The sequence below is a fragment of the Corvus brachyrhynchos genome, unplaced genomic scaffold (genome assembly GCF_000691975.1).
Source record: "Corvus brachyrhynchos isolate BGI_N302 unplaced genomic scaffold, ASM69197v1 scaffold279, whole genome shotgun sequence".
NCBI lineage: Eukaryota > Metazoa > Chordata > Aves > Passeriformes > Corvidae > Corvus > Corvus brachyrhynchos.
The window spans coordinates 9747224-9773302 of NW_008246060.1; the positions used below are offsets into that span (position 1 = coordinate 9747224).

The following is a 26079-nucleotide window of genomic DNA, read 5'->3' on the forward strand; positions in this document are numbered from 1 at the left end:
TGTTGCTAACAGCTTCTATTCTGGGTTGACTCCCACTGAATTTTTTTTCCATACAATGGCTGGTCGGGAAGGTTTGGTTGATACAGCTGTAAAAACAGCTGAAACTGGATATATGCAGGTAACTGTCAGCAGAGCGAGGGTTCATCAATCTTGAAAAATGTGGATATTTCTCATGTGTATGCTGAGGTGACGGATCAGGGGGAAGTGCAAACACTGTGTGTGTGTGTGTTTTCAATGTAACAGAGTAATTTATACTGTAAAATGCATGGCTTGGTCTGATCTCCAGGAGGTGTGGAGTTTGCAAATGAGACCTCAGCCACTGATACGGTAACATGCTTGTATTAAGCTGTTTCCTCTCGAATATGGGTTGTAAAAGTCCTTGTTCTGTGCAGTTGTTGAGGACTACCTTCTGTGTAGCGTGTTTGCAAAAGTGATGTGAGTGATGACAGAAATGCAGCTACAGCTCCCTTTCAGTGTCTGGTCTCTCTAGGTAAGAGGCACCTTGGCCATATAGACTTAGACTGGTTCTGTAAGATTTTAGTGTCTTTGGCTGTACCTCCTGTGCAAAGAAATGTCCCTCCAACAAAGCTTCTTGCTATTATGTGCAGTCTTAAGACTTCCGTTCTAACTTTTAAGTACTGTTCAAAGTATAGCCCTCCTCCCAGTGTAACAGGCAGTGGAAAAGCCAAGATAATTTGGGGCTGGGAACACATTCCAAGATACACAAGTAACTGTACAAAGACAGAACAAACCCTCCTTTTGGAGTGGGTGATTAATTGAACCATTTGTCTCCAAAACTAATGGAATAATCTTGGCATGTGTGCAAGTATTTACAAATGTATATAAATACAATAAGCAACCTGCAAAATATTTTTCATCTTCAACTTTCTTCCTATATGAATGAAATGTAACTCTTGGACTTTGGAATTAAAAAAAAAAAAATCCTAGCATTTGTCTTATCTTACCTTTTTTTCTTGCCAGTGAGAAAACAATACCAATTTATAAGCTAGTTTAGGTGATCTAATTTGCTTTTGTGGAACAATGAAGTCCATCTTTCAAGTAAAAATGTTTTTCGCCTAAAATGTTTCATAGCATGCTTTCTTTTTGGGATGCAAAGAAAGATGGTAGTTAAGGGATTTCCCAATATAAGGAGTTAATGTAAGAAAAGCAGATAACCCAGACTGAAAAATGGCTTTGGCAGATGACCTTTATGGTTTTTGTCAGTGAAAACAATCGTTGAGTGGTTCTGCTTCCATACACAAGAAGTATTGTATCCCTTGAGGAATAAACCTGCTTGGAAGAATATGAGTATTATGTCCCAAAAAACCCACATAAATCCCTCAAACTACAGTAGGTTCTTGCAGCTATTTAGGTCATTAGCTTTCATGGAATTCTAAATGTGGAGTATTGTGTTGTTGCTTAAAATTTTGTTGACTTTTACGTTCTGTGAAATCTACAGTAAAGCCTTAGGGGTAATGTATGATTTTAAATAGGTTTTCATGCCTGCTCATCACTGTGTCAGATTTATTTCCAGAGTCCAGTTTCTGTACTTCTTGTAATGCAAATCAACAGCTGTTTTTAAAAAGATCCGTTTTACTTTCCTTGTACTTTTGTTTTTTTCCCTTCAGAGACGTCTGGTAAAATCCCTTGAAGATCTTTGCTCACAGTATGATTTAACAGTCAGAAGTTCTACAGGTGACATTATACAGTTTATTTATGGAGGAGATGGCTTGGATCCTGCAGCTATGGAAGGGAAGGATGAACCACTGGAATTCAAGCGAGTTCTAGACAATATCAGGGTAAGGATTGCTGAAATCCTTTTTGGAAATGTGAAAATACTATTAAGCATGTAGGAGAAAGTAGTAAATGATGGGGGAAATTGTTTCACTTGAAGTATTTATTTTCAAATTGCCTTTTTTGAATGGTCCTGGTCAGTGTTTCAGCATGTGTGTTCTAAGAGTAACAGATATTTTTTGCAGTGGAACAGACCAATTTGTGTACAGAGACCAAACTGTGTGTAAGCTGTGAAAAGTTCTTTCTGTGCTTGAACATAGTTTTAGGGCCTAATATCCAACTCACTAGATAAATTACTACTGGCTTATTTGGGTACCAGTTCGGTACATTGCACAAAATAATTCTCTATTAAATCAAGACATGGATGTTCTTTGAGTTGAACTTGGCTGATGGTTGTTCAATAATACTTTGATGTTTGAAGACCTGTATTGTTTAGTTTTGGTTTTGTGGTTGGTTGGTTGGTGTATCATGGCCCCCTTCCCTCAGAGAAAAGCCTTTTGCTGAAATAACTGTTCAGCTTTCTGTAATGTGAGTGTAATAAATGGATAGAACTAGAAATGTCTGGGTGTATACCTTCAGGTTTGCAGAAATAAGTAGAAGTGGATGTGGCCCTTCTTTTCACAGTAGTCTGATATAGTAAACCAAAACCAACCCAACAGAAAACCCCATTAAACAAACTACACAACCAAAACTAAAGAATGCTGTTAATCAGTTCTACATGTCTGTATTCTGTGTCTTTGCAATGGAGTTTTTGTGCATGTGCTGTCTGTGAAGAAGTCATGTTTTTTCCTGTTAAGGCTGTCTATCCATGCAGAAGTGAACCAGCCCTTAGCAAAAATGAATTGGTGTTAACATCCGAGTCCATCATGAAGAAGAATGAATTTCTTTGCTGCCAAGACAGTTTTCTGCAGGTAATTATCTCACTTCCTTATCACACTGTGGTTAACTTTTCCTTATAAATGAAGAACAGGACTTCAGCCTGTCTGGAGACTACTTACACATCTTTTAAGGATGAGTGAAGGTTCATGTGATTGCTTTCACTTTGAGTTATAAAATTCAATTTGTTTGAAAGAGCATTGGGCAATTTTAATGTTTATGAGAGCAGCCATTCTCAAGACTTCCTTGAGAATCACTGGTCAAAACTGTGGAATTAACCTGCCTGTAGAATTAACCTTGCCTTCATATAAAGCTGTTACCTTGATGAACCTTCTGATTCTGATTACTGGCAGTGATGAGAACAAGATGAATTTAATGACCTATAGATGAATTTAATGACCTTTTAATAGATCAGAGTGTTTCAGAGAACAAGGTAAACCTGAATTGCACTTCCATTCATAGAGTGGAGTTGAAAAAATAGCTATATCCATATTTGAAATATGCTCTAAATCTTAACTGCAAGTCTGAAGGAAAAGAAATGAAATAGTTTAATATCAGGGTTTGGGGATAAAGTTGTTATTTGAAGTATACATCTTTTAAATCATATCATGAAAATCTAAATAATGGTTACTAATTTCAGAAGCACAGATATGGCTACATCACCTTAGTGATAATTAGCTTGACTTAAGATTTTTAAGTTTTAGATAGTTACGTTTTCTTCTTTCCTTTTTTTTTCTGTTCATCCTTGAAGACATTAACTGAGACAGGTTATGAAAAATATAATGAGGTAATTGTAGCATGTGTGTGCACTGCGTGAGCATTAATGTTAGTTAGTGCTTTTTAGCTAAAGATGTGTGTATAGTGCTAAAGTAATTGGTTAGCATATATACATTACTGCTTGTTAAACTATGACATAGGTGTTCATCACAATTATTTAACTTTTTTAATGTGGAAACGGTGACACATTAATTAATACCCATTACTAAATTCAAGGATTTTGAGGAAGCTTTCTTTCAGTGCTTGACTCTTCTTTCTCAAATTCATTCTTTCAGTCTCTAGGGATATTAGCATGTTTTTCTGGTGTTTTCCTATCCATTCCTCCACTTTTCCATTCCAGAACAGAGATGCTTCTTAGTGCTGTTATTTTAGCAGGAGGTTCCTGTAATGAGCTTACCCACTCTAGTCTGGAACAGAGTGTGTCTAAATAGTCTCTTCCAAACAGGCAGCATTCATTCTTCCTGCACTCTGCCCTCGCTGGACGGAATCCAGCTGATGAAAAAGCAGATTGTTGGCTGGCAGAGTTTCAATTGTGTAAATGTTTTAACATATTTGAGTATATTAAGGTACAGGTGAAGGGAAATTTATTTTTCTTCTGGTTGTAAATGGGGGAAGTCCTTAAAAACCCTCACAGTTTAAAAAAAAGCCAGTAATTTTTATGTGGGGTTTTTTGAGACATTAGGAGTTTTGGCATGTGGTGCAAACACAGAAAAAGCTCAGCACACAACCTGTCAGTGCTGCCATATGCAGAATTGACCTACTGGGTCTGCTGGAACTGGAGCAGATTTTGGCTGAATCTCGTGACATTGTGTGTGCCACTGTGCATTTCAGTGGCTTCTTCACTGCAAGGATTGCAATGGGAGCAGTGCTTCAGGTGTATAAATGATCCCACTCACTTGGGTGCTGGGGCAAGCCCTGGGTGAGCATGGCCTATACCCTGAACTGCCCTTGACTAAACAGCAGCTCTGTAGGAGCTGACAAGGCCCATATGAGACAGACCTTACTGAACCCATTTGGTGCCCTTTTGTTAATCTGGTCCAAAATAAGACTATGGATTTAGAAGGTGTGAAAAAAATCAATGTTTTTTTGAGTCCACTCTGGAAGTTACATAGCTGTGCTTATAGAGTAGAGTGTTGTACTAAAGATTTTAAGTCCTGAGAGAGAGAGACTCAGCAAAGAGTGAGCTACATTTTCATTCCATTTGTAGCATGAATTAATGCATAGTTTGGATAAACTGCCAACAGATACTTGAAAGTTGAGAAGAATAAGTAATTCCCTCTTTTAGGTCTTCTGCATGAGTAAAAATTTGACAATGAAAAATAAGTCTTCAGAGATTTATCTTTTATCTTTCACCTTTTCTGACTCTGGTGTATGGAAATAATGTATCATTTGAGTACCTTATTCAGAATTATGTATAATAATTGATTTATTGTGTTGGAGTTGTTTGGATTTTTTTAAAGTACTTTGGAACTCAGGCACTGTCAAAGGGGAAAAGTCTTCTGCAAGTCCTGCAGTGTTCCTTTTTTATGTACCTGTAGTAAAAAACATTAACTTCTCTAATACCATATTATTGCTTAAACACTTATTTTAGGAAATAAACCACATTATCAATTTTATGCAATTATTTTGGGGTCAAAAGCCTTTAAAATGTCCAGATATGTTATTTGTCAATAATGCTACTTACTGCAGGGCAAAAAAAAAGGGGCAAAAATGTAAGAATGCATCCTGTCATCCAAGTGAAGAAGCAACTTTGAAGCATCCATTTCAGTAGCACTTCTGTTGTCTGTGCTTCCATTTGAACTTGCTTCTGGTATTCACAGAAAGTAATGTACTCTCTGGAAACACCTTGAATACCAGTAAGAATGCTGTTATTTTGAGAGCCTGAGAATTCTGTTAGGTTGTAATAGAAGTGCTTTCATAATGATTCTATGAACTCAGTTAAAAAAAAAAAAAGCCAGTCAGATACTTACTCAATTTTGCAAGTAATTGTCAGTGCTCGGCTGCTGTGGTGGTTGCAAGGAGTCCAGTACCTAGTGCAGAAGAGGTGATATCGTGTAACCATCACTCAGTCTGTCAGGTAGGACTAATGGGGTAGAAGGGGTTTAAAAGGACTCTAAAAAAATCAAACTGCTTCTCTGTGGAGCTTTGCTAAATCATTGTTGAAATAAATGGAAAGGATTTCCTCTTGCTTTTTGTTTGTATTTTGGTTTTGATAACCCTGTGTTATAACAATGACTTGCACTGAGTCCACATCTGTGGAAGAGTTTAAGCATGGACCTCATATTTCATAACTTCTAGTGTACATGTCTATATCCAAAGTGTTATGACCAAATGATCTTTTATAGAACACATGTTGGATATTTTTTTAACAGTATTGTTTCAGTTTATGTTCCAGTAAAGACTATGAGAACTTCTTTTGGGTAAGCCTGATAAGAGAGTGAAAGGTTTATGTACTATGGTATGTTAAATGCAATTATCTGCAAGACCTCTCCACAGCATAGAGAAGTTATTTGAATTATATTAGGTAGACACTGACATGTGTATAATAGTTTTGAGGTTTTTTTCTCACAAATAAAGTGCATCTGAAGTCTATACAGCAGATACACTTTATATACTTTCTCTCTTGCCAGTCTTCCATTTTGACTATTTTGAATACTGAGAAATGAGTGAGAATGTGTTCGTGTCAGTATCATCAAAAAATAAGGATTTTGAGTTGTGGGGTTTTTGAGTTTTTAAGTCAGTTTCAGTAAGTGGTGGGTAGGAAGGTAGGATCAACCCAAGCTGGGTATCTTCACCTGTCAGTGTGTGCTCAGGAAGGATGCTCTTATTCAGCATGGACAATATTCCTCATGTACTGCTACTGATTTGTGACTACACGAGAGTGGATCTGGTTTGCTAAACTCAAGTGTATGTGTTTGTCTAAATTTTGATGTTCTTCTCTCCATATTGTGCATTATTAATTTATTGTAAATATTTGGAGCTTTAAGTAAGTAACTTAGTGTTGAAGACTTCAATATGGAGACCATGTCTTTGCTTACTGTGGCTTTAATGTGATTTCAGGAAATTAAAAAATTCATCAAAGGTGTTTCTGAGAAGATAAAAAAAACTAGGGACAAGTATGGAATTAATGACAATGGCACAACAGAGGTAAATAGTTTCAATGGGGTAATGATGTAGTTCTTTACAATCTTCTTAAGTTGTTGCTTTTCCAACTATTCCTTTCTCTTTTCAGCCAAGAGTTTTATATCAGTTGGACAGGATTACTCCAACACAATTAGAGAAATTTCTAGAGACTTGTAGAGACAAATACATGAGGTGAGTGTTTACCCTGCTGTGTTCTCAATGCTGTTTTGTTGGTAACATAGGGGTGTATTTTGCTGTTTTTACTGTATGACTGTTGGTTCTGTTGGGAATGTAGTACAAGGAATTAGAAACAATTGCTCCAATGACATAAACATTGCAAGACAAAGGTAGGATGCCATAAAAAAAAAAAGCATCCCTGTCTACAGGTGGGCTTGTTAAAGCAGAAATGAGTCTTGTACTAAAAGTTCTAGAGGTCTGACAGGTGGGGTTTTTACATTTGTCTTGAGTCAAAATCAGATTCTTTCATAAACAGACTTTGTTTGGTATCCTTTTACATTGTAGAAAAAATGCTTTATGTTTCATTTTATGTTTCTTGAATATGCAGAGTTATCTGCTTGTGTTTAAGCACATTCCTTCTGAAATAATAGTAATCATACCAAGAGGCACCGTTTTAGGCTTTTGCTACTCACTACTTAAATCCACAGACTCTGTTTTGGCAGCAGATTCTGGTAAAAGCTAAAAGTGATAGGATTCAGAGTAAGGGAGGATATTGTTTAAACACTTAACATTTTTACACCCACTGCCAGACGTTTTCTTCCTCCCCCTCTTGCAGGAGGCTTTTGAAAACCTTCAATAAGTCCATGCAGAACAAACTGTAAATAGATGAGTTGCAAATTCATGTGTATCTTGATAGCTATTCTTGATCTACACAGTCTGAGGAGTTATATCACACTTTGTTCTAAAATGTTCTTTGATCTGTTACGCACACATAGGATCCTTTTGTTTGTTGTTCTTAGTTTCTACCAAGATAGTGCTAGTGTGGATGTTTTAATCTCTTTATCCATTGAGATTTATTTCATTTATTTAGACTCCTTGGATTTGGACATCCACCTGCAGCCATGGGTGTTCTCTCCTTTGTGGCCTATCTGCATCGATTGTTTCCTAATGTTTTATTCTTCTAGAAAATTCATGTATATGTTAAGTTCTTAACTATTTTAAAACAGTTACCAGTTTTTTGCTTTCCCTTATTAGAAGTACTTGTTTACATTTGTCTTAAGTGTTTTTAAATGTTAATTATCATTTTTCCATGTAATAAGTAAATGTTAGCATATGGGATTTCCCTGAAGGGAGAATCCTGGATCTACTGCTTGATGCTTAGGAGGAAGAGGACAAGCATTTTGTTATCTGTTATGGAAGTTATACTGCACCTGTGGAATGCTTATATGACGGGCATCTTCTTGCTTTGCATGAAATCAGTCTTAAAGTATTGGTGACCTTTCAGCCTCTCTCTTGTTTGTTTACTATAATAATATATTAATAAACTTCTCGTATATCTACCAGAATAGTTTCTCTTGCTGTTTGCTTAGGATCTTTTACCTTATTCAGTTTGATATCTCTTTCTATATTTTTTTATCAGGGCGCAGATGGAGCCTGGTTCTGCAGTAGGAGCTCTTTGTGCACAGAGTATTGGTGAGCCTGGCACACAGATGACTCTGAAGACTTTCCATTTTGCTGGTGTTGCTTCAATGAACATCACTTTGGGTGTGCCAAGGATCAAAGAAATCATTAATGCTTCAAAGGCTATTAGGTACTGACATTGTTTTGATTTGTTTGGCATTTTATTTCCTTTGCCCACGTGAAACCTGATGGATAAACTTGCAATACATGATAGCATTTTCCTGTCCTCAGCAATATACTAGACATCATTCAATGCAAATACCCAAACAAGAAAAATCTAATGTCTGCACAACTGTAAGTGATACTTAAGCCCAGAGAGAAAATCAAATAAAGGAAAGGATTATTTGTTCAGTATAGTATTTCCTTAGATGTCTCATTTATTGTGAAGTGCTCTGGTGTTTAGCAGTACTTGAAGCATACCTATTTGTAGGTATGCATGAAGCCATGCTTAAATACTAGGATAACATATACCATGAAAACAGTCACTAGTACTTGAGTGTTCGCTTGTTTTTGCCAGCCTGAAGTACATGAAGAGTAATTTTTCTTAAATACACCTGAGGAACCTGAAGATCTCTTTATCTTACTAAATACTGCTCTAGATAAGAGATAAATTCCATAAGGAAGCTGTAATTCAAGTTGCCATCTATACTCTGAGCAATTTCCTAGCTGGTTTTTTTTTTGTGTGTGTGTGTGTTTATTCTTTTAGCACCCCTACCATAACAGCACAGTTGGACAAAGATGATGATCCTGATTTTGCCCGTCTGGTTAAAGGAAGAATTGAAAAAACTTTGTTAGGAGAGGTAAGAAAAAGTGTATTCTTGCTAATGCTTTAATGGCATTTTAGCCATTTTTGCATGCTAACTTTTGTTCTTATTGTTTAAAGATTTCTGAATATATTGAAGAAGTGTTTCTTCCAGATGACTGCTTCATCCTAGTGAAGCTGTCTTTAGAGCGCATTAGACTACTGAGATTAGAGGTGAGTTGTTCAGTTCTTATGCAGAATACACCTTGGATACGTCCCAAAGGGTCTTTTAATGCTGTGTCAGAAATCACACCAGTGGAAGTTAAAAAAAAAGGAAGTGAGTAATGGATGTTGTGTGGCTACATTACATCTTTTTTTTCCCTTGCAAAGTGGGTAATTTCCCCTTTATTTGGAAATGAGAGAACATGCATTTGTGTCTTGCTACACCCAGGGATGCAGTTTCTGTCCATTGATTAATGTATGGGCTGGTACCCTCAGTATAAGGTAGTATTTCATGCAATTTGTAAGACTAATTTAGAAGAGAATATTTGGGGATTTTTTTCCTACGTTCTTCCTTTTTATAATCTGTTGAAAGACTTTTCTACTTATTTGAGCATGTTGATATATGCTGAGAGATAACCCTGGTGTTTGCTGGCTGACTTTTGCCACAGGTGAATGCAGAGACTGTGCGCTACTCAATTTGCATCTCTAAGCTCAGAGTGAAGCCTGGGGATGTTGCTGTCCATGGAGAAGCAGTTGTATGTGTGACCCCTCGTGAAAATAGCAAGAGTTCCATGTATTATGTATTGCAGTCCCTCAAGGAAGAACTGCCAAAGGTAAAAGCAAAGGCTTTCTCATGCTTTTGTGGGAGGTAATCAGTAGTAATAATTCGGGGTTCCATGGTGGCAAGACAAAATAATTCTTGTCGGTATTGACAGTGAAGATAGGCTAGGTCAGTAACTCTTAGATTGCGGTGGTACTGCCTTGCTGTTGAAACTAAGCCATCCTTTACTAGTATTTGTAAATAAAATGGAAGCTTTGATATTTCCCTCACAGTTTACTGAAGCTTTCCAAGTGCAGCAGTTTTATTAAATAGTTGCATCTGTTTCCAGCTGCATCTAGAATTGAACCACATGACAGTATCTGGCATTTTTTCAGCTTTCTGTGAGGAGACTGTCTACTCTGGATTCTAAAAATAGGGATAAATGAACCTTTATTGTTAGCAGCTTGCCCTTTTATTTGTATGGGTCTGCTGCTATTCAGACACCCAAACCTGAGTATGAGAATATCTGACATAAAATATAAAATGTAGATAGTGAGCAAGGTTTATAGTACAGTGTCAGTGTCAGTTTGTGTATTTAAGAATAAGAAATCTTATTCATATGTGTTTTGAGTGAGCCTTTACTCCACTTACTAGACCTTCTCAGTAGGTTTGAATGCTGTAAGTGTTACCCTTTTATACTGTGTTACTGTATACATCAAAGTTACCAGGGTTTTTTTGTTTTATGAAGGTTGTAGTGCAAGGCATACCAGAGGTTTCCCGAGCTGTCATTCATGTTGACGAACAAAGTGGAAAGGAAAAATACAAACTTCTGGTTGAAGGTGATAATCTGCGAGCTGTTATGGCTACTCATGGAGTGAAAGGAACAAAAACATCCTCTAACAACACTTACGAGGTAATGTCTAAATGGGTGCTGTGGGGTTTTCCCCATAACATCTTTATTACAAGTGCTTGTTTGTGCTCAGATGCAGGAGTTGATATGGAATCAAGCCTGATTTCACTAATAGGTGTCAGAATGCATTAACACAAGAGAATAATTCCACTGGCGGCACTGTTCACTTCAAAGAAGCTGTTTCTATAAATATTTTTCAAATGGAGAAGTTTAAAAGGGTAGTCATAGAAATGGAATATCAATATGCTATCAGATGGTATTTATACCAGGAGTATACTTGCTCCAAGCAATTGGTTCTTCTTTCATCTAACACATAACAATCACGTAACAATATCTTGTGTAGGTAGAGAAAACTCTGGGAATTGAAGCTGCTCGGACGACCATTATCAATGAGATTCAGTATACGATGGTGAACCATGGCATGAGCATTGACAGGAGACATGTTATGTTATTGTCTGATCTAATGACTTACAAGGTTTGTACTATGTCTTATCTAAATGTTACTATTGGCCTGTTTATACAAATTAATTTTACCAGCTAGGGAGCTAGGGAGATGGAAATTCATTCTAGGCTTAAAGAATTCAAAGTTGTACTGACCTAATACTGTTACTTGTATTTTACACAAAATGCTTAATTACCCCGGTTCTTGGGGGAGGAGGGATCTATTTTGACTGAAAACAAATGGATAAAATGAGAAGGGAACAATAATTTCATATTGAAAATAGGAATCCTGAAAATGATGGTGTGAAAATCAGCTGTTTGGGTAGCCATGCATGCAGTTTAAGGCTTGCTGTGCAGAAAACCCCACGGGGTGTGGTTCATAACAGCTGCACCATATGTGAGAGTCAAAGGATACAGACACTACACATAGAATCAGCTGATGTGAACAGTCTTACAGAACGTGTTAGTGCAAAATCATATCTGCTCTTTATTGATTATTTTCTTTCTTTCACATCCAATGTGGTTTTTAGAGTTGAGTACGCTTAGTGAAGTAAGATTTTCCAATTTGCCTGCCAGAGTGCAAGGGTTTAATTTGGGTGAAATGGATGAAGTTCTGATTTGTTCCAAAACTGCAGAGCTTTGTTGTATTGAGCTGCAGCAGTCCCCAGGGCTGACCCTGTGGAGCTGCAGCACAACAGTAGAAAAGGGCATCAGAGTGCCATGTTTTAAACTTGGTGGGCTCCTACCATGCATTCTTTTCCCTGTACTTGTGACTTAGGCTTCTTTGTGCAATCTGTTATAATCAGGACTTTTCTAACAAACATAGGCAGAAATAAGTTAGTTTAAAAAGCTAATTACCTTTTTTTCTGGAGAATGAAAAAATGAAGATTTAGCATCTTCTGTCAACTCCTGGCAGCTGAGGTCAGATTTATCTGTAGATAATAGGCAGTAGATTCAGCATATTGCTCTCAGACCCCACTGAAGTTTGTAGCTCAGAAGCCAGTTTATAATTGTGGGGGGTTTTCTCATGGCCATGTTTCTTTCAATCTTTTCAATACTCTTGCTTAAAAAAATGATCTATTAACTGTTTGTAGCAGCTTATGTTGTATATGAAGAATGATTTTTGTTTTCTATAAATATTGATTACTATCAAACTATTAACCTTCAGGATGTTCAACTGTAAAGCAATGTCTTATGACAATTCTCTATTATAGATAGTATATTTATTTACTTGGGCTTACTCTTTGGGTTTTTCCATCAATCAAGGGTGAAGTGCTAGGCATTACCAGGTTTGGACTGGCAAAAATGAAGGAAAGTGTGTTGATGCTGGCTTCTTTTGAGAAGACTGCTGACCATCTCTTTGATGCTGCTTACTTTGGGCAGAAGGATTCTGTTTGTGGTAGGTATTGCAAAGTCTGCAGTTTGTGGTCCTTACCCAACATCTGTAAACTTCTTCAAAGCATTGGAGTTTTGCTTTGTTAAGCTTCCTGTTCTGGTGGTATGTCAAAAACTTCAGGTCTGAGCCTCATCCATCTTCTAGGACCCCCTCGGTCCTAGAAGTTTGGTGTATGTTTCTCTACTTCTAATCTCTGACTGAGATCTTCAAGTCAGTTGGATATTTGCTGGATGTTTCTTAAAGTACACTTTGGGTAATTTGGTTTTACTTCTCATGCTAGATCTCAGTGAAATACTAGGAAATTTGTCCCACTATAACTAGTTCTGTTTTTTTCTATTGTGAAATGTTTGTGTATCTTCAACACCTAGAGCTGATGAATAAATTTAGTACCTCACTCAGTATTTAGGTTTCATTTTCATTCCTGCTAAGAAGTAGGAAGACAGGTACATCTCAGCCTAGCTGAAGATTACACTGTTACCGATTGCTTAGGTGATTTGGCACTGATACCTAGAAATAAGCAGAAAGGCTAGGTTCTTGACTTCTTCATTTAGTTCTAATCTAAATAGATGAAAATTATGGGTCTTTGTTTTTTTAATTAGAAGTCTTGTTTATCATTTAACAGAACAGTTTCTGTTGTCAGAAATTTCTTTTTAAAGGTATCTGTTCTTCAGTTTTAAATTTAAGTTCATTAGCATCCACTGAATCATCTTACTGAATTCATGAATGAATCTGTAAATTTTGAAAATATATGGCTACATATCCACAAGTGTATGCATGCCCACATACATTCAGCAAACAGAATATTCATTTAAAAGAGTTCTGGTATTCTGTTTGTCTCTTTATTTTGTATTTTTGCCATGTGCTCTAATATTTGGAATTAGTTGGGTTTTTTTAATGCCTTTGCCCCCATTAGCCCTCAATCAGATTTTCTTCTCCTTTAAGCTATATGCATTTTGGGACTGAATTGTTAAAAAGTCTGTCTAATAGGTTAAACAGAGAAAAGAAGTCAAGCAGGTTTCACCCTTTTCAAGATCTGTGTATGCAATACCTACCCTCCTGGAGCTGGAATTGCTCATTGGAAGTTTCTGGGTGCTAATGAAATACAGAAATATGCATGTGTTATGTTAAAATTTACTGGGTTTTGTGTATGTCTAGGTAGTCTTAGTGTAGCCAGTTTCAAACAGTGCTTTGTGCACAGTATTTTCTGAATCACTGGAATCTGTGTATTACTAGCTTGTATTTTGAGAACTCTGCCACTTCTGGCTCTCCAGCATTCCACGAGTGGGATTTCATTTCCTTTTTTTTTTTTTTTTTTATATTTTTTAATAATTTGCCCATGATTAAAGCAAAGATCCTTTCTGGGAATGATTCAGTCCTAGACATTAAGGAAAAGAAAATGTGTTCTTTAAGTCCCCTCTGAGCTGGTAAAATCCTGTTTTGAATAATGTGAAAAGCAAAGGTGTTTTGATGTCGCCTCCTATATAATATTTTAGTTTGAATAAGGAAATGCAGGAGAAAACAGCAATTGTTGTCTGCTTACCAAAACTGAAGAGATGATACTGGCTTTTTTGTGTGAAAAATTTCTGTGCAGCTGCCTGACTTACTACTTGGTCCGTGAGGCAAAAAGGAGGTGGGGAGGAAGGCTTCTTGTTGTGTATGTGGAAGTATTGCAAGTGAATAGGGATGTACAAAATCTAAATTCAGTTTTCATGATTCAGTGGTAGACTCAGGTTGAAAGATTATTGTGCAAAAGCAGGGAAGGTTTTTTTGCTAGATGTAAAAAAGGTATTTCCTTTATCTGTTGTAACGTGCGTGCTGTAGGGGCCTAAATCTACAGTACCTCTTGAAAGTTATCTTTTGCACAAGATTTTTAAGAGCATATTATTGGCAAATAATGTAGAAATGCAGCACTGGTCTAAGAGCAAAAATACAGACTCTTCATTCCTATACATTCAAATTACAAATCATGCCTTGCCAGAATTTTGAGTAAATGTATTTCACCCTTTGTGCATTCAAAGGTACAGCTATTTATTGTTACCTTCTTAAACATTTATGTGAAGGACTATCTAGGACATGAGAACATGCAGAAATGTCATTTGGATCATAACAGTATGCTGAGAGAGAAACACTGATATCTGAGAGCTTGCTTTGAGTGTGGAACGTTCTTTGGAAAAGTTGTGCACATTGGTAGATCTGGAATATAAATGTGTCAGCACATTGCGATGAAAATGTTACAACCATCAAAAATCATTGGGATAGACTCAATCTTCAGTTCAAAATGAGCACTTTTTGAGTGGTGAAAATGCCAGAAGTGTTAAAGCTCAAGTACTTCTGTGCCTTTCTCACTGGGAACTTGGGGAGGTTTCAAAGGAACCCTGCCAGATTTGACTGAAGCCTTAGCACTGAGTCAGAGAATTAACATGAAGTAAGTTTGCCTTGCATCTTCTGCTACAGGCACTGCATGGAATATGTCTTCTCCAAAAGGAAACCTTCTGAAGGGCTTTCATTACTGGAGATGTCTAGGTTAGGTTGAGGTTTTCCTGTAGAATTTAATGCTGTTTAAGTAACATACTGGTCTGATGACCATGACATTTAACTTTGTCAAGTGAAGGGGCCTCGGTCCTTACCTGTGAAGTTCAAGATTTTGTAGGCAACACATAACGGAATGGGCAAATGAAAATAGTTTTGTAAATCCTTACTGTTCAAATGTTCACTGTGTTTGTTTGGCTTTTTCCTAGGTGTTTCTGAGTGCATCATCATGGGAATTCCAATGAATATTGGAACAGGACTCTTTAAACTGTTACACAAAGCGGACAAAGAATCAACCCCTCCCAGGCGGCCTCTGATATTTGATCATAATGAATTTCACATTCCCATTGTTACGTAGCACTTGGACATAAAACAAGATAGTAAACCAAGAAATAGTAAGCAAACATAATTTAAATTAAGAAAAGTGTATTATCAGTTCTATGTGTCTCAATAGCAGTGAATTGGTAAGTTAAATACTATGAAAAGAATTGCCCAGTTGTTCACCACCTGTTTTTAGTACACACCCTGAAAGGAAAGAGAGCAACAAAGCGTGGAAATAAATTTGAAGTAGATTTCACCTGAAACATTTTCATGTGATAGTGTTTGCTTTTTCTATTACTGTTAATGGGTGGAAGCTGTTATTAACTCAGTATTTATTACATGTGTATTCAGATTTTTTTTACTAAAAAAAAATTGCAAGAGAGTTCTGTGAGCTTGCCCAGAGCACTTTTGGAAATGTCCTTTCAACAGGAGCTGCAGAGGTCAGTCTACAGCTGTTAAGAGCAGGAACTTCAGAAAGCTGGAACTGAGTCTGTGATTAATTCATAGTGAGTTCAGGAGTGCTGTTCAAAGTGTTTGAAATACTTGCTCTTTGCTTTTGGTGGTTTTAATTGGTTTTTCTTTATCCTGAGTTATTATCCATTAAATTCTTTTCCTCCCCAGGATTTTGTTTTGGGACCATATCTACAAGAAGCTGCACATTGTGGATGCTACTAAGTTCTGAGAAGACTGTTGTAAGAATATTGCAAATTATAGATAGCTTTTCATATGACAGCAACTGTCTAACTGCTGGAATCAGTAACTTACAGTAGTCTTAGTTTAGGGAAAGTTTCATAATTGAGCAGGATCATCTGAACAACCTAGTTTTATTTTACTATATAAAGTAGAAATTGAAGCGGATGCTGTTTCTATGCATTGCCGTGAAATAATTTGGAAGTATTTTTAGATTTAGTCCACTAAAGCAGTTTTCAGAATGAATATAGATCTCAAATCATTTCAGTGTAGTATGTTTAAATTTACTGTGGTGCTAAGGAGGGAAAGTACCTTCTTGTTTTGTCAGCAGTGTTTGGATACTCAGTGTGCTCATGACATGGGTCAAGGAAGTAGAGAAAAAAGCAGAAATTGTGCCCTCATGAAGTAAAAGCAGACTGCTGAGTATTCTAGCATTTGAAAGTGAACACATTTGTGCTGCATTTTGGCTTTATGTCCAAGAAAAGTGTAAGGCTACATTCAGAGACTGTAAATCTACTGGTTTAAGTCTTAAAGTGCCACTGTGTCTGTTTTTTAATTCATGCTCCATGCAGACAAGATCTCATGTGAAATTCAACATAGCTATTCTCAAATTATTTTGTATTTTCAGAATGATGCTAAGATCTACATCTGCCTAGATTTTGGCAGGGTGAAGATGGAGAATGTAGTGCATTTATTATCTGCTCTAAAAACTACATATATTTTGCTATCTCTGTTTTAGTAATAGAAATTTCAGAATAAATCAAAGTTTTCTTTGTGATCTCAGTGAGATTGCCACTTACTCATTTGTCTATTTCTTTTTCAAGTTGTAAATTTAACATGAGTAGGGGCTTCATGGAGAGAAAGCCCATAAACCTTTCCTGTGGTTCAGTACTTTGTTTTATCATGGGAAATTCTACTGATAGTGCTTGGCATTTTTCTGAATAAAGATTCTTCCCAAGGTCAAATGGGTAGAGTTTGTATTGGAACAAATAACCACATCTTTCTTTCTTCCATTTTTGGGGGGTTTTTTTGTTCTCTTTTTTTTGGTTTTGGGTTTTTCTTTTTGTTTGGTTAGTTTTTTTTGTTTGGTTGGTTTGGGGTTTTTGTTTTTTTTGTTTTGTTTTGTGTGGTTTTGGTGTTTTGTAAATATAGAGAAATGAGCTATTTAAATGGTGGGTTCACTCTCTTGTATGTTTTAAAAGTAAAAATTAAATTACATCTTTTATCATTGTCTTAAATATGACAATAAAAAGAGGCAGAGGTAAAGAATATGGAAACCTTGTGTTTATTTATTGGTGTATTATATTTCTGCATAATTAATTTATGGATGAGATAACCTCCATTTCCTTTATTTGCTTAGTTAGTAAGACAATTGAGAATTATTTAAACTTAAATCTCAGGTATTTACAATGTAAATTAATAAGTAATATAAAATCTATCTTGCTTAAAGTCACTCTGTCTTGTCCTCAGATCATGCTCTGAGCCTCATGAGTGTTTCAACCAAAAATAGATTGTTTACAAGAGCACTCTGAATTAGTAATTATTGTTTGAGCTTTCTGTGCAGTCAGTAAACAAATTAGCTGTTGGATTTCACTCGTAAGCAGCTTTTTCTTAAGGGTTAGTTTTAACAGTAAAGAAATGGAACTTTGGAATAATAAAATTTACATTTTTAGTAAATTCTTTAGCTTATTTTGGGTTTAATTTTTTAAAAATAAACACTATTTTTCACATTTTCCTCTATTTTGTAATTAATGTGCTAATTGAAATTAGTTAAGTGTAAATTTTCAAGAAATCAATTTGTTTTCAAATATTCATATGCTGCTTTCTCATCTTCATTTTTTCCATCTGTTTTAAAACAAATTTAAACTCATAAAATGAAGTACTTTCTTGGTGTGTTTATCAGGAAACTACTTCACACACGTCTCTTATCTGCAGAGAGAGAAGAAAGCAGCTGCACATGCTATATAGGTTTCCTGTTTGACTATGGAAAGTTGGAAGTAAATCCAGAATTGTGCTGCTTTGGTCCATAACTTGAATAAATTTAGTATAGAAGGCTATTTCCATTTTTGATTATCTATGCTTAAAGATAAAAAAGAAAATGAAAGCATATGAATGCTGTGTTCTATAAGTTAACTGCAAGTAGGAAAAAATTTGGCTGTTGCAGGACAAATATTCCTTGACCTCTGACCAATTGTCACTCTTTCAGTATAAGTTGAAGGAACCACTGCAACAGGAATTCCTCAATTTTGTATCACTGTGCTTGCAGACAGAAATGTCTTTAGAAACCCATAGCAAACAGGATACAGATTTTCTTAGTATTTGCATATTTGCCTGAATTATTCTGTGCATGTAACTAATAAATCTATCTTTGAAGTGGTTGGCTAAGCTTTGTATTCAGACCTAGGAAAGTCTGTTGGTAATTAAATATGTTGGGAAAAAACATAAGAAAATAAGCAAAATTGGCCTATTATTTTTATATTGTCTAAGAACAGAAAAACTAAAAGGGACCAAATTATAAGATATGTTAATATTTTAATGCATCAGTACTTGGCAGGTTATTTGCATGTGATTATGGTACTGATACAAATGCATAGCCAGTTTATCTTGAAGAATGAATACCAGAATCTCTCAGGCTGATCTGAAAGACTCACAGAAAACAAACCAGCCCTGCTACTTTGGTGTTTCAGTGCTTGTGAAAATGAATCAAAGTTTCCTGTAACTGATAAAATGAAAATTTTAGAACATTCCTTCTTAATGAAACCAGATCATATATCATCATCTTCCACTAGAGAGCAGCATTTTCTTTTGAGAAAAGAAGTATTTGGGTAGCTTCTTTATTTTTTTTCTATTAAAAATGGTTTTTTTGCAATATCAGGACTGAAATGTAACTATAAGAGGGAAAGTTACCTGTTACAATGATGTGCATGAGGAAGGAAATTAAGGGAATTTATTTTCTTAAGAAGGAGAAAGCAGAGTCCACATATGCTTTTTCATTAATTAGTAAAATTTTCACTTGCATATATTTTGTCTATCTGGCTTAAAAAATCAACAAGCAAAAAGCAGTACTTAAGTAAAGGCTATAGTCACTCCTAAAAGGATGCAGTGAGTTGCCCCTGGGAAGTGATAGAACAGCCAATCTGCAGTGAGTGGGGACATGTCTTTTGTGGCAGCATTTTCCATGCAGCCGTGATTGTTCCAATCTGCAGTCAGTCTTTCCAGCACTGAAATCCAGCTCTGAGAGCTGCTCTGAAGCATGAAGTTCTGGCAGCTGGCTGGGGAGTATCTCACATCCTTCAGCTGCCGCTCAACTCCAAGGCAAGGCTGCATTAAAAACACTTAAAGGTGATGCTGATCGATGCAAGAGACCAATGGTTAGGACTGGAAATAATAGGAAACAGGTGGTCTTCTCAGTGTATAGACAGCTGAAACCAGCAAGATTTATGACAGATGACCTCCACTTGAATGTCTGAAAGCTACAAGCGTGCCCGTAGTTTGTTAGTTCCTGTCTTATTGTGACTCAAATCACAGTGGTGAGAATCTGGTATTGGCTGGCTGTGCTCAGGGGTTCTGTGGGCCATGAGCTGCTCTGATGCTGCATTGCCTCAACCACCACAGTTACTTCTGAGTGAAGCCACTGTGTGTATCCGATGTAAAAAGGTGTTTCTTCATCTAAAGAGTCTGTCCTGTGAATCCAAGCCTGCAGGATCAGGAATAATTGCATGCTCCTTTTGGAAGCAATGACAGTAGATAGGACTGATGTTATATAGGAATATGGTGGTTTCTGCTGGTGTTGAGGATAAAGGGAAGAAAGCAGAAAAGACAGGAAATGCAAAAATAAGCAGGGGTATATGGAAGCAGGGTAGAAATTCAGATCTGCTTGGGGAAGAAACAGACATGGCAGCTGGGTAAAGTGACGCACAGATATTCATAATCTCTTTAAGGAGTCCTAGTGAAGTACTGGAAATAGCTGGGAAAAGGACAGGTATTCATTCCTGAGAACTAAGATTTTGTTATTTGTCCTGGGGATTGCTGTTAGTGGCTGTGACAAATTATAGTTAAATTATCATTCATTTTGTGGGTGACTTAATAATGAGCAATAACTCCGAATTAATTCCTCCAGGTATTGTATCTGTTTAGTTATAAAGCTCTATCAACCAACTGTGCATAATTACAGCTGCTGAACTACAGTGATTGCTACTGTTAAGTGTAAAAACTGCTGTTCCTGGTGGGTTCTGGTACAGCTCATGTGGAAGATCATAGCTATAATTAGCAGATGAATAGGAATCTTTTAAAACATGTTGATACCTGCAGTTAGATCAGAAATGTTCCTAGAAAATCCTTATCTGAGGAGTTTTTAGTAATATGTAAGTCCTGCTGCTGGGACAAGATACAGAAATTACATCAGTTACATGCCTTACGTTGTGTCTCTTCCTGGAAGAGAGGTGACAACATCTATGAGGAGCAGATGGGTAATTCACTGAAGTCTGTAAAGGAAAGCTATTCTATGTTGGTTTTTCTGTTGTTTCTGTTGATCGTAGCGCTGTGATGGCAGACATTCATTGCAAACTGTCTTAATTTTTATGTTGGTTTCAGAACCAGGTAGTGCAGAGGAATTTTAGTCCATGGGTAAAAGAGGACATGCAAGTGTCTCTCTGACTGTGGCTTTCAGAAAGCTGGGGTACCGTACCCTCAAGATTTCAGTCCAAGTTCTTCTCCGTGATAGTGGTGTTTTGTCAGGTGGAGACAGTGTTGGCCAGCAATGAAACTGTTGTGAAAGCAGCAGGTGCCTGGATTATTAACCACAGGCATTTTATTCTCCTTTTTGTGAAAATGTAGGTTGGTTGCTTAATCTTTTGATACATTTGACAGTTTTCTCAGTGTGCATCCCTATTAAGTGTTAAATTGTGTGGATTTTTAAAAGCAAAATAAAGAAAATTAATTGCCAAGAAATGCAAAAGCAATAGTGAAATTGTGCTGGTAAACTTTAAGAGTCCCAGAAAATGTCAGAATTAGTTGTGAGACTTTGAAATTATTTTTCTTGATTTATTATTCCAGGGTTTGTTGGTTTCTGGGAATTGATTAATGTGGTGTGATTCATCCTGGTGTGTCACAGGCAGGGGATTCTTTGGCTCAGGTTGATTGACAGCATCCCCATGGTAAAATACTGTTTGTGTTTGGAGTGATGAGGATAGTTTGGCCATGTCATGGTGCAGGCTTGAAGCACTGACAGTGTGTGACTCATTTCTGAAGGGCACAGTGGGTAGGGGATCTCCTTCATGGGAAGGAAGGACACACCTCACCCCTTACTCTGCCCTGATCCCTGCACTTTTCCGATCCAGTGATGCTAGAATGTCTGCTCTGTGTGTGGGTACCTTGACAAGCCCACACAATAACTTTCCCATATGCCATTGTTCCAGATTTTCTACTCATGCAGATATTTTCCAGTTACATCAAAGACTTTCTTTAAACTTTTATTTTTCAGAAGATGTATAGTTCTTCTGACTTACGCTATTGCTGTGCATTTTCCAGTTTCCTTTGCATTTATTTCTGTCTCCTTGTCCTCGTTTCTCCCACAGATTCCTCCCTTCTGGACCCGTAGTGACTGTCACTGCTGGTGACACTACTTCCCTGCAGCAGTGCTATGTCAACCATACTGTGCCACTGGCTGGATTCAGCTCAGCCATGCAAGGTTACCGTGAACATTTGCCTGGAGGATAATTAAACCACTCAAGGAAGAAACATCTCCTCAGCACATCTGGATGTGGAAATTTACTGCCATCAAAATTACAGCTATGGTCAAGTAACTTTTGAAAAAAAAGATGACCTTATTATGTGAGGGAATATATTTGTACTCCAAAATGAAAGGCATCCCTGCTTCTTGTGGCTCTTTGTCAGCACTAAAACTGTATTCTGCCCTTTAGATCTCCACTTACTTTTGTCTTTAGCCTGTTTCTGCTTTCTTCTTCAGCCTTCCTACTTAGCTGGCACAGATGTCTTTTCCCTTGCTTGTGGTTTTGTGTATTCTGTTGAAAATAAGTATGGGGAAAGATGAGCAGCACAGCAGTTTGGGAAGTAGTTGGTACATGTAGAATCAGTTAACTGTTGCTGCCACAGACATATAAGACCTGGGGAAATCTTTAGAATCTCTGTACTTTAGATTCAGTCTGTTAAAGACTATTAAGTTATAATAGTCTCTCCTGAGCAACATGGTTGTGATAAAGCCATCAAGGTGAGTGAAGGGGCTGTGCTTGTGAAAACATCCATGTTATATGGAGTACGTAGTAAATAGCATTGCCAGGATGTGTGGATTAAAGAATGTGATTAGCATCTGCTGTGTATAGTTCTTTTTATTCTTTCATCTTCCAAAGAAAGTCAAAAAAGGCTAGTTGGTGCTCTTGAAGTCAGCTGCAAGATAGACACTGACTTCAGCTGGAAAAGGAGAGGGCAAAGCAGTGAAGCTCTTGGCTTCCATTAATGTTCTTGGAAGGGGAGAGTGGCAGCTCTGAAGGTGAGTTAAGGGAAAAAAGTTCTAAAAATACAAATAGCCCATGGTAAAAAGGATAATATTTGGTTTGCCTTGCTGATGAAGTGTATTTATCCTTCATGGAATATCCCTAGCAGATTTGGAGACTTTTTATTTCGGTTATTCTTTTGCACAGTCTTTTTATTACCAAACTGGGGCTTAATCCAAGTCCCCTGGAAACCAATTAGAGAACTCAGCAGAACTGGATGAGCTTTGATATATGCATTATATTAAATATTTCTATCATCAAACTCCCACCAGTTAATGCATCTTTATAAGTTGCAAACAGTCGAACAACACTTCTCTAAATATCATTGCTGCAGACTTGATTTAAAAAGAACCATTTTAACCTAAATCCTTTTTAAGGCTTCCATGCCACTCAGGACTTTGTCTCAGATGTTTCTCCTTATTCTGGGCCATGCTGGATATGCTCTTTTCCATTTAATATCGAGGTGGGGATTTTCTATTTGTCTTGGGAGTTGTTTGTTTGTTGTTCAATTCTGACAAATCTTGGTATTTATAATAACTTAAGTTCTAAATTATTTTTGTAGCATTTTTCTTTAAAAAATACTGGTTAACTTGAACTGTTGAATGTTTAATTTTTACATTTGTGTTATGAGGGGAAAAAATACAGATAGGTTGAAGATCTGTAGTTCATTCTAAACTGTATGACCAAACCTTGTGGAAGCTGGTAATGCAGCTGCCACTGTGCCAAGCTGAGACATTATTTCATTCTGGAACTCTCTGATGGCTTTCCCATCCCTCCAAGGCATGTAGGCTGGAGCAGAGACTGTATTACTTTTGCCTTTTAAATGAGAGTGTAATTTAGGAGTTACTTCATTTCACGCTGTTTTCAGAACTGATTTTAGTTAAGTCCAGTATTTTTGTAATTTTAAACACTCCTCAGTCTTAAGCTGCATCTTGGCCCACGGTCTGCTTCGCCTGAGCAAATTGACTACAGCAAGTTGTACAAGGGTTTCTCTTTGGCTTTATTCTCGCTGTCATCCCAGTTTTGTGCTTACCTCCTACAAAAATCATTTCCCTCTCCTGCCCAAGGATTATCCTGCAATGTTAAAAGTAAAAATGCCTTCTCAAATTAGAAGCATATGGAATTTATGCAGTACTTATGTAAACAGAAATCCATGTATCACTGTCAAGTGGCAGTTCAAGTCTTAGCTATGGGTATGACACACAGGATCTGCTGCAAGTCGAGCATCTTTTTCAACGTCTTGACCATCTACCTTTGCCTGGTTTTCACAGGCACTTGTAAAACTGCACAATTAATGAAAGTACACTAGAAATGCTTCTCCTGTATCATAAACCAGATGAATTCAGAATGCTAGAGCATTCATTATGAAGCAATAATAATCCCCTCTAGCTCCCTACAATCCTGTTTATCTTCTTCCATGCATAACAAGCTTTTGCAGTCCAACCACTTCTGAGTATTGGTCCATTCTCAAATGTGGATCTGCTGGGTTCTGGGGATTTTTAGGAAATGGGCGGCCACCTCTGTTTTCTGTAGCAGTTTTCCCCTTAGCATAAGCATTACAAAATAGGTGAGCTGTGGGATGAGCTCTTCAGGCATGTGTGGAAAGACAGGTGTTGCATGGTATCTAGAGAAACAGAGAGAACCAGACTTGCATGCACACCTGTCTGCATTGTCTCAGGGAGCTCTTTGGGCTTGGACTAGAGATACTTGGACTACTCTGGAATTTTCAAGGAATATTGACTTTTCTTCAGCATCAGGAACTGTTTTCTTTCAGTTGTGCCACAATCAAAGCACTGCCCCTGGAGTCCCTGGAAAACTTACCTTGTAATCGACAAGGATTCAACTCTTAAACCCTTGTATGTCAGTGAGCAGGGGAACTACCTGCTGTTACAAGGAGATACGTAATTCTTAACAGAGCTGAGAGATGGAACATAAGGAAATGCCTTTCCTTCTTCAAGAGCCTTTAGATTCAAATCCACTTTGAAAATACTCATTGCTGACAGAAAACCAATGACAATGGTGAAAATGTGCTGAGGCAGTCTCTGGAATCCTTACTATTACATTTTAATATCTTCAACTGCAGTTTGGGTTTTTTTCTTATGAGCTCCCAGTTTGTGCATGGCTTGTTTATAGAAGTTGCCCGTGGGTGTTTAGGGCACCCATTTGCTTTTATCTCCCCATTAGTGCTTAAAGAAGTAAAAGCAAATGATTGGTATAAATAATCTCTTGTCTTGACTTGAAAACTGACCTAGAAACTGAACCAATAACAAACTTCAAGAAACAGCTTTGAAAGAGCTGTTTAACATCTGCTTGCTTATAGAAGTTAACCACATCACAAGCCAACCCAGTCTCCCAAAGAAAATTAAATCACCCCCCTGGTCTGTCCTAAGCAGATGGGTACTTGGGACTTGCTTGCAGAGTGTCTTCCCTACAAAAGCTGAAACTTTCACCCCCCCCTGCAGGATCGACGCCAGTGTGCCTCCATAGTGTTTCTGGTTTTCTTTTGCTGCCTGTTTTTGGAAGCAGTTGAGAAACAGAAGTGATTGTGTGTATTCACAGCTCCAGGAGGAGATGATTTACCTACCCTTTTCTTCTCCCCTCCCTACCCCAAACAAACAAACACCCTTCCTGCCAGCTATTCTGCCCCTGAGGAAGGCCTTTTCTTTCTCTTTTAACAAGTTGATTAAGTAAAACAAGTTTTTTATTTGCTTTTTTAACAGCCCGGGGAGAATCTAAAACCTTCAACAAACGGAGTATTTTCTTTCTGTTGAAGCTTGTTGAAGCTGACTGAAATAACTGTCTCATCTTCTTCATTTTAATTTGCCCAGAGTGGGAAAAGACCACAATAATTTTTATCTGAAAACTGCCTAGTATAGTACAAGATGAAGTGACTGGTGAGTTTTATGGCTACAGAAAAAAAAAAGACAAAAAAAGGCAATATGATCCTCTGGTCTGCTTTCCCTCATACAGTCTGTCACAGAAGTTCAGTGAAGAAAGAGCTAAACCATTTCCTGGAGTTCACAGTTACACATTTTTGGGAAGATAAATGATCCTTGTGCTTCTGTGAGTGTCCAACAGCAGCTCCTTCAGTCTGCAGCTTCAGCAGGAGCTCTGAGGATCTCAGAATTTATGGCCATAGCCCATTCCTGGAGATGATACTGCCGGGTGAAATATTTTCCCTGCACACTGCCCAGACTGCTCACATTATGGTTTTGGGTTTTTTTTAATGGCTAAATGAGATCCTTTGATCTGCTGGCATATTAAACCAGCACCTTCCTGTCCTGCAAATGCTAGTTAATTGTCTATCAGTTACATTAATCTGAATAAATAAGCTTCTGTTGAGAACTGCTTAGCTGCTAGTGTTTTGTATTACACCCATGACAAAGTCTCTGTGCTGTTCACTTTGTACCTAAAGAGCTCTAATCTTAACTTGGTGATTACTTGTATTTTTCATATACCTGTCTTGGAGATTGCATAACTTTCCTTCCATTACCTTACAGTAAATCTCTCGATACTGTTCTCTAAACCCACAGTTGCTTGAATCATATGATTACATGAGAAGCGTAG

At 37.2% G+C, this 26079-nt stretch overlaps 1 protein-coding gene across 1 annotated transcript in view; it reads left to right on the forward strand.

Annotated features, from left to right (window-relative positions):
- POLR3A (RNA polymerase III subunit A) overlaps positions 1-16965 on the forward strand; it is a 32531-nt gene extending 15566 nt beyond the window's left edge. Inside the window, exons 19-31 of the mRNA XM_017746259.1 lie at positions 1-118; positions 1629-1799; positions 2592-2705; positions 6508-6594; positions 6680-6762; positions 8168-8338; positions 8915-9008; positions 9092-9184; positions 9622-9786; positions 10462-10626; positions 10967-11098; positions 12331-12463; positions 15199-16965. Coding sequence (XP_017601748.1) covers positions 1-118; positions 1629-1799; positions 2592-2705; positions 6508-6594; positions 6680-6762; positions 8168-8338; positions 8915-9008; positions 9092-9184; positions 9622-9786; positions 10462-10626; positions 10967-11098; positions 12331-12463; positions 15199-15347 — 1675 coding nt within the window. The 3' untranslated portion in view covers positions 15348-16965. The remainder of the gene's footprint in view (positions 119-1628; positions 1800-2591; positions 2706-6507; positions 6595-6679; positions 6763-8167; positions 8339-8914; positions 9009-9091; positions 9185-9621; positions 9787-10461; positions 10627-10966; positions 11099-12330; positions 12464-15198) is intronic.
- Positions 16966-26079: the final 9114 nt, after the last annotated feature.